We start from the raw sequence: 14843 nt of genomic DNA, 5'->3' as shown, positions 1-14843 counted from the left end.
AGACGCCACATATATAAGGCAACAAACTATAAGAGGTCACAGACCAATGGTCTGCAAGTATGTTCTGCAAATGTCTTCACTTAATTCCTCCATATCAATTTTTTTTTCTTGTTTGGGAAAAATCCTTCAAACCTTTCTCCTACATCTAACAAAATAAGTTAACTCCTCAGTATACATTAACATTCACAGCATATTTTCTTCAGAAGCCACACTGCACACATTATTTCTCGTTTTCACAGCATATTTTCTTCAGAAGCCACACTGCACACATTATTTCTCGTTTTTGAAGATGGTAATATGTTTTGCAAACAGTTAACCTATCAGACAGTTATAGAAATCACATGTGAATATAAGATGACAGAAATACTGGCTTTCAGTATCAGACATTCCTAAATGTGGCAAAGAGAAGAGGAGGTTGAAGGGAATGGGAGTGTACAAGGATCAATTAACAAAGCAACAAATATCACAGCTGGTTGGAGATTTGGTGGAGAAAAGAGGTCACAATGAGAGAGAAATAAATATTATTGCTTATTATGCAATTGTTTTTCTTTCCTCCTATTTTTTTATTTTAACATTATCTGTGAATTAAGGTCATTGCTTTATTTCAGTGGCACCAGAAATACTTATTATACTCAGAATTTAAATGAAGCTGACCATCTTGTCCAGTAACAAAAGCTTGTCCTCTGTTTCCCCAGACTGAAAATGAAATGGGTGTTATAAATCGTGAAATTTCGCTTTTGGAAGAAGCTCTAGCTGATAAAACAGGTCCATCAAAGTTGGCAGAGTCACGTCTCGAGATACGTCTGTGGCGACCACGTGCAGAACTTTTGTATGATGATGCCCAACAGACAATAAAAAATGAACTACTCCAGCTCCAGCTGTCTCGACAAAAGCTCACACAGCAGATTGCTGATGCAAAGTAAGGAATTCATGACTACTCTTTTTCCTTTCTAATACTGTTCAAGTGTTCTGTGCATACGTTTTAGCGAGAAATTTTATAAGCTATGTCTAGTTTTATAAATTTTGAAAGTTTAATCAAATGGCATTAAAATAAAATTTAACCCTAAAGTGCAGTCAGTAGTCTGGATCACAATTTTAAATAAACAATTTAGGATGAGTTCAGGAACATCAATGAGCACATCTCTTACACTACTGTGAACACCATGGCCTTCAGGTTCTTATTTGTGACGATGTTCATACCGCCATTTCGAAATATATTATGTATCACCTAATAATTGGAAATAATATTGATAATAGTTTAAAATATTTGTACAGAGAGAGGAGTGTCTACTACATAACAAATTTAAGAAATGTGGTCTAGTTTTAGTGGTCAAAAAATTTCAGCATAACATGATCTGTATACGAATAAGAGGTAGAACAATAAATAATACTGATGCACCAAAACCACTGATTCTTTCAAGGGTCAAACACCCATGTATAAAACAGCTTCAAATGTGTCTGATTACTTTACAAATGAGTTGCTGAGACAAATACTTGACATTAAGCATTTAAGCGAGAAAAAGATTAGAAGGGGTTTGAAATTGTTCTTGAAGTTTGTTGGAAGTTGTGAGATACTGACATTATGAAAAACTGTAAGAATACAGTCAGAAAAATTTGTGCTCCATTTCAAACAAAAAGTGAACTATGTGGGGATTGGCAGTGAAAATAGGTTTCATAAAAGTTTGAAACTGATTGTAAAGTTTGTTGGAAGTTGCAAAGTGCTCTCATTCTCAAATACTGGGTGACTGAAGTCCGTGTCATTGCGTGGCATCAGTTGCGCTGTCTCAAGACACACACACAATTTTTATCTGTAATACTTGCCTTATTGTGTTAAACTTTTAAGATAAATTATGTTAGACTATGTCTATTCTTCCAGAGCAACATACAATGCTCTGCAGCAGCACAGTGTACGGCTGGCCGCAGATATCGACTGCAAGAACCAAGCTCTGACTTTACTGAACCGCTGTTGTGACATACGGTCTGCATTGCACCCTGATGAGAGGTAGATTCATCCTGCTGCCTCCCACCTTGTGCTTAAGAATTATTCTTACAGTAACATACATACAACTTGTTCTTTGGTCTCGTCATCTTATTCATCAAAGAAGATTCCGTAACCAACTGAGATGTTAATTTTCATTTGTATACAATATTGATACTTTTTAGTAATAAAAGCATGTTGTTTACAGCTTACTTATGTTTCAGTAATTTTGGTACAGCATTTTTATAGAACTGTTGATGATTCATTCACATGCATATACCTTTAAACATGTGGAACAAAACAAGAGATGCTGGGGCAGAAAAAAGTCAGCATCATTAATTGTTTCATTTGTACACTACCCACTGTTAATGCTTGGTTGTTATGTGATATTAATTATCAGTATAAAAATGGATGGCTGTGTTTGCATGTGTATGATCTACCAAAGCTGTGGAACATCAGGAGCAGTTTCAACCAAGCTTGATACACATATGTGACTTAGTATAAGGAAACAGTTACCAGGGGACTAAGACATCCCCTGGCATCCCTATTTGTGGGGTTGGGATGGGAAATTGGTAATATTGAAGTTTAACACTAGGAGCAGGCTACTACCTACAAGGACCGACAGAGCCAAATTGGTGCCATGTTTATTTGATCATATTGTGAAAAGCAGTAGCAGTATGGTTTCCTTTACATGAGGTACGGATTTTACAATTCTCTCTCTTAGTTGCCCTCTGTGGTCTGCCTTTAGTGTCTGCATGATTCTGGTCTGGCTCTTTATGTCTTGGTGATACATACTGTGCTTGAAGCTCTTCACACAAATCAAAAATATGCTTCCGCCTGCTAAGTCGCGTACCAGTCACTTCCTTATACAACACCCAGGAATTTATGGCAGCCAAATCAAGAATGTTGTAAAATACATGCATTGGCCAAATTCTTGTACCGGCTTCTGTAGAGCACATTCTTGTCATTTGAACCCAAATTTTGTTTCATTGTAGAATTGCACTTTTACAGGAGTCTTCTTCTGACTATCGGACAGTGATACGTGAGAGTGAAGTGAGCTCAGTAACAAAACATTCTTATTTGTTTTCCCTTGATAAACTGTTGGTGTTGTTCCATCATCATTTTTATACACAACAGTCGAGTGGAGTGTTTGTTTTCTGGTCTTTGCAGCAGGAGGCACCTCCCTTCGATTACGGTTCAAAGTACCTACTAAAGTTGTGGATACTGCCCTCAGACGGTGTGCAAGGCTTAGTGAAATAAAGTAACTGTCAGTAGTGACATTCAAACTTTTGCCTAAGTATGGTCCCATAAGCCTAAGAACAAAATTTTCACCTACGCATTGGTCAGCTAGTTGAAGGGGATCAGCACTAGTGTATGGGAATCCATTCAGTATGTATTTACTAGAAACACCTACAAGTAACCAGAATTTTATGCCAAACTTATCTGACTTGCTTGCAATATATTGTGTGAATGGGCATCTTGTTTTAGACAGCAAAAGTTGTTCAGCAACTGTGAGATAAGGTTCTGCTTTATAGCATGACGCACTGTTTTCTATGAAAGCATTCCAGGTATCTGAGACAAGAGCAAATTTGTCAGCCTTGAGGCATTCAGATCTAGTGGTCTTGGTGTCAAACCTCATATACTTCATTATTTCGATAACTCTGTTTTGTCCCATAGTTTGTCTGAAAAACAGAGGACTCCATACTGTTGACCATAGGCTTTTTAGAGGAAAATACTTTGCCCCACACACTCCTCTTGCATACATTATGGCAACAAAAGCATCCAGTTCTTCAGTGTCTACTGTCCAGGAATCATCTTGTGTTCGACGACTAGCCTCAGCTTCAGTACAGTGCTTGATGTGGTGCATCATGGAAGCACTGAAAATTAACCTCCAAGCACTAAGAAATTTCCCACTTTGAATTTTCCTTTTAGTATATGATGTTGGTCCTGAGCTCTCCCACAAAATGTTATGACTTTGTAGATGACCTGAAAACATATGAAAAAAGAACAGTATTTTTAGAACGTGTAATGCACTGATATTATTTGAGTATATCTGTTCTTGTAATTTTACAAACTAAAACTCTACACAAAGAGCAGAAATATTACTGACCTGCATTAGAACCCACTGGTACAATTTTCCACACAGTCCCATCTTTTGCTGTTTCATTTTATTCAGTAGGTTGCCTAGTATCAGTTTTTGACTGACTTCCGGGGGAAGCAAATGTTGTCCAGGTTGTTGATCTCATAGAGCTAGAATTTGGAACATCAGAAGGCATGCTGGATGTAGAAGCTTCATCTTCCCCTAAATTTAGCGGAAAACTGTCCTGGGCTGTATTTACATCATCACATTCATTGCATGAATCACATTCTTCATTTGCACATACTGGAACTACTACACTTTCTTCATTGTACTGATCACTGTCGGAAAACTCAAATTCTTCACCTGAACTTTTATCTTCTATTTTTCTCAGTTCTGCTAGTGTTTCAGCGTCTGTTAGCCGCTTCTTCTATTTATAGCTGATGACTGCAGGGACGACTCTCAGATACCGTCACAACAGACAATAACTGAAATCCTTGCGTCAAATAACCAACAATCAGGGCTAGATTGAATGACATTGTTGTCGCATATTTCAACAACAGTTGATGTGATGTGATATGCAGTATTGCAAAGAAGTTGCCTCTAAACACAGAGAAATGTCGGAGGAGCTAAATTGGCCCCGCTGTCCTTCTAGGTGGTAAGCTTCATATTTCCCAACCTAATAAAAATAGGACACTCCAAAAGTGTTGATTAATATTTCATATGACTGATGAAAAGTCACAAAATATCAAGTCAGTCAAACTTACGATTTGCTCAGAAAACAAGTGAAAGGATCGAAAAGGGGCCAATTTGGCCCCTCGGTCCTGCTACTGTTAAGTCTGGAACAACTAAAGCAATTTAAACCAAATATATGACTTACTCTGTGGAAAAAATAATTACCATTGGGGTAAAACACTTAAAGCAGCATTAGGGCTGGGATGCAGATGTGAAGGGGGCAATGTCTATAAATAATGTAAACTGAATGACATTAGTACCAAATCTACGGGTTTTTTTCTGTTTGCTAGGCTGACAGGCGACAGTTCAGATGAAATTGAATTTGTAGGAGTGGGATGGCCGAGAAAGGTGTGACAAAGTTTAACTTTGCAATGCTTGGAGCATTTTGAACCAAACTATACATATATAGCTTACTACTAGGAAAATATACCCTGCGTTAAGACGCGTGCAGCATGGCTAGTAGTTAGGGGAGGGGGGGTGGGTTTGGGAAGGAAGTGACGTGGAAAAAATAATTGAAAACATTCAATATTAGTTGTAGACTCATAATTTTTCATGATAAATGTATAGCTTTTAACTGTTGCCACTTATGAGATTAAATAAACATGTCTGTTCTGCATAACCCAATTATGTCACTATGATCATTAACATAGTGCAGCTTTGTCATACTTTGTAGCGGGATACACTTTGTCATACCTTGTAGCTGGATACAGGACAAGTGGGTCATGCATCTGCAACCTTCAACAATTTTTGTTGTAGCGTTAACTACAGAGTTAAATGATTATTGAGCACAAACAGGTATGAGGAAAAATGTAAATAAGTGGTGTTTTTGTGGGGTCCTGCCCACTAGTCGCATATAGGGTGCCTGAGGGATGCTGCGTTCTCGGAATGCTATACAACAGGGTGCCTGAGGGATGCTGCGTTCTCGGAATGCTATACAACAATTCAATCAAATAACATTAGTAGTTTTATTTCAATGAATCAGACTGACAACATTTAACTATGAAATAACAATGGTGTCACAAGCAGTGGGTGAGATACAACATACATCTGAGTCCTTTGCTATATATAATGTTCATGCAAGTTTGACACACAGTTTGTGGATCACTAATAACTGCTATCATAGCACTCTCTGCTAGGCCGTGGTAATACTCTGCAAATACTGCCCACTAACGTCCGGCCGAGGCTGGCAGGAGCAGCACTTATATTCTCTTCTTGCAGAGGCTCCTGTTGTGGCGTGGTCCTCATCAGCAGGCTATTGGCCGACATCAGCTAACCGCCTTCTCTGATCTTGTGTTCTTCCTCTTTGTTCCGGTGCTTGTGGTTATGCCAGAACAGTTTTGATGTACATATACAGACTGAAATGAAGAATGAAAGTTTGTACCACATCCGGGATTTAAACCTGGGTCTCCTGCTCACCAGACAGATGCACTAACCACTATGTCACCCTGGCACAGTGACTTTGCATGGCTGTACAGACTACTGTAGCACTCCTCCTTTCTCAATCCAAATTCCCATTCACTCCTCCCCCTAAACTTGAACAGCACTGCAGAGGCTCTCCAGCTGTAATGAACAGTGCCTCAGCATTGAACAAAATGGGGGATTCTGCATGAAACCCAGCCATTAATCAAATAAAACTATATAGTTCCAGAGATCTTTAAATGTCTCAAACATCTATGATGTATATATTTAGACTGAAGTGACGAATGAAAATTCGTACCTAGGTTGGTATTCAAACTTGGGTCTCCCATTTGCAAGCCAGATGCGCTAACCACTACACCACCATAGGACAGTGGATTAGCAGAACTGCACAGACTACCCTAGTGTGCCTCCCTCCTCAGTCCAAGTTCCCATCCATGCCTCAGCCAACTTGGTGTTCCCCCTAAACTCGAACACCATCGCAGACAGTTGCCAGGGTGGCTTAGTGGTCAGTGCATTTGTCTAGGGAGCAGGAGACTGAGTGAATCCCATCCTTGGTACAAATTCTCTTTTGACACTTCACTCTGCAGATATACATCAAAGATTTTTGAGACTTGAATAGGACTGTGGAACCATATAGTTTCATTTCAGCCTGGGTGTCAGGCAAAATCCCCCTTTTGGTTTGATGCTAATGTGCTATTCCAATACAGTTGAAGATGCTCTGAAATTCTGTTCGAGTGGGGAACATCGCGTGGGCTGAGATGGTAAAGGGAAGTCAGACTGAAGAGGGAGGCATGCAGTGTAGTCCATGCGGTTGTGAAAAACCAATGTGCCAGGGTGGTGTAGTGGGTAGTCCATCTGCCTAGTGATCAGGTAAGCCGCATTCAAATCCTGAGCTTGGTACAAATTATAATTCATTGCTTCAGTCTGCATATGTACATCATAGATGTTTGAGACTTGAAAAGGTCTCTAGAACCACGTTCTTTCATTTGTGGCTAAGTCCTAACCATGATTAAACTATGTTCAGTAAGTAACTAGAAGCACTGGTTAATTAGCAAAGATATGCTTAAAATCTTACAAAATAGACATCACCGGTACATATACTCGGAGCTACTTGGAAAACAAGCTGGGTTCTGTAAAGGAAGAGTGATCAGAGATCATAAGTCTGACAGCAATGGATTGTGAAGAAGGCAAGAGAATTTCAGTAATATGTTTATGGGTTATGCAATAAAGCATTTCACTGTGTCAACAACAGTAAACTATGGCAAGTACTCAAAAGCATTTGAGTACCAGATCACCTCATTTACATAATATGGAATTTATACTCTAACCCAGACACCGCAATAAAAATCCACATATGGACCAAATAGGTGGGTCAAGATTCAGAAAGGAGTATGGTAAAGTGTTACTCAAAAATGTGTGAGTAACAGATCACCTTATTTACCACATATGGAATTTATACTCTGATCAAGAAGCCACAATGAAAAACCATATTGGAGTAACTAAGTGGGTCAAGATTCAGAAACGAGTTTCGCAAGGTCGCATACTGTCACTTTATTTATTCAATCTGTATGCAAAGCACATTATGAGAAATGTCAGGTTAGATTAAGAAGAAACTGGATTTAAAATAGCTGGGATATAAATATAACCAAGTGCAAGAGAAGAAGAGTTAAAGATCCTCTGACGGAAGGTGAAAGAATCAAGTGCAAAGGCTGGTCTAATGCTGAACATCAAGAAAATGAAAATTATGGCAACTACCCCTATCGCTTCATGGTATATGAGAGGAGAAACAATGGAGGTAGTTTCTATGTTCAGTTATCTTGGCTCTCAGATTTCTGTTGTTAACCATGACTGTAGCCACAAAATCAATAGGTACTTGTTACTTGGCGGACAAGCAATGTCCAACCTTGACTATATTTTAAGGAGCAGAAACACAGCTTTAACAAAGATCCATATAGTAATGGCTAGCTAGTGTTCCAGTTGTGATGTACAGAAATGAAATCTGGATGATAAGAAAGGATGAACAGCATAGAAAGGCACCTTTGAATTGTGGCATTGGAAGAAATTCCTTAGAGTCCCATGGACTGCAAAGGGAATGAACAGATCAGCATTACCTCTAATGAAAGCAACAGATGTGACACTCAAATGAAAACTGACCTATTTTGGACACGCTGTGAGAAGACATGATGTTCTGGAAAAGATACGTTAATGCTGGGGAAGATCAAAGGCACAAGGAGAAGAGGGCAGTAGAGAATGAAATGGCTGAATAGCATCATAGGAGTAATGGATTTCAACCTGGAAAGTCTGCAGAATAAAATTCAGGCCAGAAGAAATTGGTGTTCTTTAGTTTATCGGAGCATAGAGTCAGAATTGCACTTTCTCCTTTCACCTTCTGTAAGAGAATCTTTAACTTTTCCTCACTTCCTGCCATCAGTATGGCATCAACTGAAATCTAAGGTTATTTATATTTATTCAGCTATTTTAATTCTAGTTTCTTCTTCATCTAACCTGACATTCCTAACAATATGCTCTGCATACAGATTGAAAAAATAAGGTGATAATATGCAGCCTTGCCATACCGCTGTCTGAATCTTGACCCACTTAGTTTATCCATATATGGTTTTCATTGTGGCTTCTTGGTCAGAGGATAAATTCCATATGAGGTGATCTGGTTCTCGCATGCTTTTGAGCACTTCCCAACGTTTATTGTGATCATCACAGTCAAAGGCTTTAACATAATCCATAAAGCAGAGACACAAATCTTTCTGCAACTCTCTTGCCTTCTCCATTATCCACTGGCTATTGGCAGTTTGATCTCTGGTCACTCTTCCTTTACAAAACCCAGACTGATTTTGAGGTAGCTCTGGTCTATATACCAGCGATGTCTATTTTGTAAGATCTTAAGCATGTCTTTGCTAATTCACCAGTGCTTCCAGTTACTTGTTGACCCTAGACTAACATAAAAGAATCTCACCCATAAAAATGCTATTGCTTCCCAGTCATATTATTCAGGTGCTGTATACCTACAAGTACAAAGCATTTCACTATGAGGTAGTCACATGTTAAGAGAAGATAGCATGAACTAATTGGAAGGGGGAATTATCAGACAAATGTATGCTCATGTTTCACTGCTATGTGAGTGTTGTATAGCTATGAAACTTCACAACAAAATAAAAGGATGTTACACAATGAATATGAAGAAACATTTTCAAGAAACAAGTTTCCGACTGAAAGATGCTACTACTCAGGGAAAGATTTTATGAAGGACAAAGTGGTACCTTGAGCTGGATCCTTAAAATGAAATAAAAATTTATGCTAGTTATAGAAGATGCAAATTCTGAAACAGCGTTAGAAAGAATCTTATATAAATTTTTCAACAAGTAATATTGTAAGTTTGACAAATTTTAAATAAGTAAATTGCAAACCTAACATGTCTCCTGTACATCAGACTTATGTTCTGAAATTCTGTATGTTATGAGATGAATGACACACATTTCAGATTTCGCTTCAGTCTGTAGCCACAATCTGACTCACCCACCCTGCTGGCTGTGTCAGGAACTTCTCTGTGCTTACTTTGGCCAAGGATGCTTTCTTTGCAACAGACACCTGTAGCACATCTTCAGATTTAGCCAAACCTTTAAACATTTTATTGAGATATGCTTTCAACAGTGCACGATTGCACCCAAAAATCTATAAAGGTTGGTCAGGTCCAAGAACCAGTGTAATTCTCAAGTTGCTGTGGGCTGAGGAAACAGAAATAGCTTCTACTCTGTCTTGAGGTGGAAAGATTTCTTGTGCATTGATAAGATACCCAGAGAATTTTACATCAATCACTCACAAGACACATTTTTATGCGTTAATCACTAAATTGTGTTCTTTTAGTTTAGTGAACAGTAGTTGCAGGTATGCTGGATGATCTGTCTCACTAGATGACATTACAAGCAGGTCATCAATGTAGACACAACATAAGAATAAAAATCTCTAGTCTAAGTGGCATTACTCATTATGAATGGCATTCACCCATATTTAAAAAGTCTGAACAGAGTGCAAACTGGGTCAATCATGGGGAAAACAGTCTTACAATTAATGTGCCCTCCCCCCATGAACCATGGACCTTGCCGTTGGTGGGGAGGCTTGCGTGCCTCAGCGATACAGATGGCCGTACCGTAGGTGCAACCACAACGGAGGGGTATCTGTTGAGAGGCCAGACAAACGTGTGGTTCCTGAGGAGGGGCAGCAGCCTTTTCAGTAGTTGCAGGGGCAACAGTCTGGATGATTGACTGATCTGGCCTTGCAACATTAACCAAAACGGCCTTGCTGTGCTGGTACTGCGAATGGCTGAAAGCAAGGGGAAGCTACAGCCGTAATTTTTCCTGAGGACATGCAGCTTTACTGTATGATTAAATGATGATGGCATCCTCTTGGGTAAAATATTCCGGAGGTAAAATAGTCCCCCATTCGGATCTCCGGGCGGGGACTACTCAGGAGGATGTCGTTATCAGGAGAAAGAAAACTGGCGTTCTACGGATCGGAGCGTGGAATGTCAGATCCCTTAATCGGGCAGGTAGGTTAGAAAATTTAAAAAGGGAAATGGATAGGTTAAAGTTAGATATAGTGGGAATTAGTGAAGTTCGGTGGCAGGAGGAACAAGACTTCTGGTCAGGTGACTACAGGGTTATAAACACAAAATCAAATAGGGGTAATGCAGGAGTAGGTTTATTAATGAATAGGAAAACAGGAATGCGGGTAAGCTACTACAAACAGCATAGTGAACGCATTATTGTGGCCAAGATAGATACGAAGCCCACACCTACTACAGTAGTACAAGTTTATATGCCAACTAGCTCTGCAGATGATGAAGAAATTGAAGAAATGTACGATGAAATAAAAGAAATTATTCAGATAGTGAAGGGAGACGAAAATTTAATAGTAATGGGTGACTGGAATTCGAGTGTAGGAAAAGGGAGAGAAGGAAACATAGTAGGTGAATATGGATTGGGACTAAGAAATGAAAGAGGAAGCCGCCTAGTAGAATTTTGCACAGAGCACAACTTAATCATAGCTAACACTTGGTTTAAGAATCATGAAAGAAGGTTGTATACGTGGAAGAATCCTGGAGATACTAAAAGGTATCAGATAGATTATATAATGGTAAGACAGAGATTTAGGAACCAGGTTTTAAGTTGTAAGACATTTCCAGGGGCAGATGTGGACTCTGACCACAATCTATTGGTTATGACCTGTAGATTAAAACTGAAGAAACTGCAAAAATGTGGGAAATTAAGGAGATGGGACCTGGATAAACTGAAAGAACCAGAGGTTGTACAGAGTTTCAGAGAGAGCATAAGGGAACAATTGACAGGAATAGGGGAAAGAAATACAGTAGAAGAAGAATGGGTAGCTCTGAGGGATGTAGTAGTGAAGGCAGCAGAGGATAAAGTAGGTACAAAGACGAGGGCTGCTAGAAATCCTTGGGTAACAGAAGAAATATTGAATTTAATTGATGAAAGGAGAAAATATAAAAATGCAGTAAATGAAGCAGGCAAAAAGGAATACAAACGTCTCAAAAATAAGATCGACAGGAAGTGCAAAATGGCTAAACAGGGATGGCTAGAGGACAAATGTAAGGATGTAGAGGCTTATCTCACTAGGGGTAAGACAGATACTGTCTACAGGAAAATTAAAGAGACCTTTGGAGAGAAGAGAACCACGTGTATGAATATCAAGAGCTCAGATGGCAGCCCAGTTCTAAGCAAAGAAGGGAAGGCAGAAAGGTGGAAGGAGTATATAGAAGGTTTATACAAGGGCGATGTACTTGAGGACAATATTATGGAAATAGAAGAGGATGTAGATGAAGATGAAATGGGAGATACGATACTGCGTGAAGAGTTTGACAGAGCACTGAAAGACCTGAGTCGAAACAAGGCCCCTGGAGTAGACAACATTCCATTAGAACTACTGACGGCCTTGGGACAACCAGTCCTGACAAAACTCTACCAGCTGGTGAGCAAGATGTATGAGACAGGCGAAATACCCTCAGACTTCAAGAAGAATATAATAATTCCAATCCCAAAGAAAGCAGGTGCTGACAGATGTGAAAATTACCGAACTATCAGTTTAATAAGTCACAGCTGCAAAATACTAACGCGAATTCTTTACAGACGAATGGAAAAACTGGTAGATGCAGACCTCGGGGAGGATCAGTTTGGATTCCGTCGAAATGTTGGAACACGTGAGGCAATACTGACCTTACGACTTATCTTAGAAGAAAGATTAAGAAAAGGCAGACCTACGTTTCTAGCATTTGTAGACTTAGAGACAGCTTTTGACAATGTTGACTGGAATACTCTTTTTCAAATTCTAAAGGTGGCAGGGGTAAAATACAGGGAGCGAAAGGCTATTTATAATTTGTACAGAAACCAGATGGCAGTAATAAGAGTCGAGGGGCATGAAAGGGAAGCAGTGGTTGGGAAAGGAGTGAGACAGGGTTGTAGCCTCTCCCCGATGTTATTCAATCTGTATATTGAGCAAGCAGTAAAGGAAACAAAAGAAAAATTTGGAGTAGGTATTAAAATTCATGGAGACGAAGTAAAAACTTTGAGGTTCGCTGATGACATTGTAATTCTGTCAGAGACGGCAAAGGACTTGGAAGAGCAGTTGAACGGAATGGACGGTGTCTTGAAAGGAGGATATAAGATGAACATTAACAAAAGCAAAACGAGGATAATGGAATGTAGTCAAATTAAATCGGGTGATGCTGAGGGAATTAGATTAGGAAATGAGACACTTAAAGTAGTAAAGGAGTTTTGCTATTTAGGAAGTAAAATAACTGATGATGGTCGAAGTAGAGAGGATATAAAATGTAGACTGGCAATGGCAAGGAAAGCGTTTCTGAAGAAGAGAAATTTGTTAACATCGAATATAGATTTATGTGTCAGGAAGTCGTTTCTGAAAGTATTTGTTTGGAGTGTAGCCATGTATGGAAGTGAAACATGGACGATAACTAGTTTGGACAAGAAGAGAATAGAAGCTTTCGAAATGTGGTGCTACAGAAGAATACTGAAGATAAGGTGGATAGATCACGTAACTAATGAGGAGGTATTGAATAGGGTTGGGGAGAAGAGAAGTTTGTGGCACAACTTGACTAGAAGAAGGGATCGGTTGGTAGGACATACTTTGAGGCATCAAGGGATCACAAATTTAGCATTGGAGGGCAGCGTGGAGGGTAAAAATCGTAGAGGGAGACCGAGAGATGAGTACACTAAGCAGATTCAGAAGGATGTAGGTTGCAGTAAGTACTGGGAGATGAAGCAGCTTGCACAGGATAGAGTAGCATGGAGAGCTGCATCAAACCAGTCCCAGGACTGAAGACAACAACAACAACAATTAATGTGCATAGTAAAGTTTTCAATATGTGGCACATGATAATGATCAGATATTGTTCTGGCACTAGGCTGACAATAGTCACCCATTAATCTTCTTGGGGACAATAAGAAGTGGTGAGGCTCAACCCTGGAGGGCAACAGATCCCATATGCTAACTTGAAAGAGAACTTCAGGTTTTGCGGATGCAGTCCCTGAGGTCTTGTGTGAACTGGTGGTCCTGGCAGAGTGACAGTATGATGTACTGTTGAGTGGCTTACTGGTGCCGGAGTAGGCAATGGACAGGTGGTTTCAAGAAACTGATGAAGCAATTCATTTTTATGGCAAATCACCTACAATCACTTTGATGCCAGCATGGTAGGCATGGCATAGGTACCCATGACTAGACAACTGCGTTGCAGAATAAAGCAAAATCAAGCACATGTCGATTGCAAATATCTGTGTGAAGACTGTAAAAAGCTAAGAATTCTGCTCAAACAGTCGACTACAACACATTAGCAACAATAAATCTCCATACAAATTCATGATGTAGATTGAAATTTAGATATAAATTTATGTAGCCATAAGTCTTGATGGTAGATCCAGTCAAAGTATACAGGTAATTTTCATTGATATTCTGCCATGGATGGTGAAAAGAAGGGTAAACTGTGATATCAGCACATGTGTCAAAGAGAGATTGCAATTTGGTAGAGTGCTCTGTTATGAATGGTGAACAGCTGTCCAGTTTGGAATCACCTGCTACTGATTTCCGGCAGTGTCTCCCTTGTCACAAGGCGGGCAACACTGCCGAGCCTCAGTTACAAATTTTTTGTGTTATTAGCATGTGGACAAATGCTTGTATGCTGCTGGAGGAACATAGCCATCGTGATGCACGTATGTGGCGTCCTATTTTTAGGGATGCGAGCTGCTTACACAGTTCAGCTACTTGTCCTTGCAGTGCTTCCAGAGAAGTCTCTGTTTTCACAGAGGCAGTCGCAATGACCCATCAATGGATACATCTTGGCTATTCAGTCATAGTTTAAGTAAGAGCATCAAGGTCACCAGCGGCAAATTGTGAGTATTTTCTGTGCAATTGCAGGTAAGTGCGACAGCCATATATTCTGCAGAATATCATCATTAATTGCATTGTGAACCAGCATGCAAAGATGAAAAAGTAGTTGAGATGGTGTGAAGTCACTGAATTCTTCAGTGTGGAGCAACTTTTCAAGTCCTTTAGCTTCTGACTGCAACAAGTGCATGCTTGCTAGAGGCAAAT

General features: G+C 39.6%; 2 protein-coding genes across 2 annotated transcripts in view; one reads left to right on the top strand and one right to left on the bottom strand.

Annotated features, from left to right (window-relative positions):
* The window catches only part of LOC126355623 (uncharacterized), a 42490-nt gene extending 40251 nt beyond the window's left edge, over window positions 1-2239 (top strand). The window contains exons 9-10 of the mRNA XM_050005986.1: window positions 696-919; window positions 1877-2239. Coding sequence (XP_049861943.1) covers window positions 696-919; window positions 1877-2006 — 354 coding nt within the window. The 3' untranslated portion in view covers window positions 2007-2239. The remainder of the gene's footprint in view (window positions 1-695; window positions 920-1876) is intronic.
* A 3492-nt stretch (window positions 2240-5731) lies between these two features.
* LOC126354958 (uncharacterized) overlaps window positions 5732-14843 on the bottom strand; it is a 38600-nt gene continuing 29488 nt past the window's right edge. Inside the window, exon 2 of the mRNA XM_050005040.1 lies at window positions 5732-6145. Coding sequence (XP_049860997.1) covers window positions 6060-6145 — 86 coding nt within the window. The 3' untranslated portion in view covers window positions 5732-6059. The remainder of the gene's footprint in view (window positions 6146-14843) is intronic.

Source organism: Schistocerca gregaria, chromosome 3 (assembly GCF_023897955.1).
Source record: "Schistocerca gregaria isolate iqSchGreg1 chromosome 3, iqSchGreg1.2, whole genome shotgun sequence".
Taxonomy (NCBI): Eukaryota; Metazoa; Arthropoda; class Insecta; order Orthoptera; family Acrididae; genus Schistocerca; species Schistocerca gregaria.
Note: the sequence above shows the minus strand (reverse complement) of the source record. Positions and strands in the feature narration are given on the sequence as shown.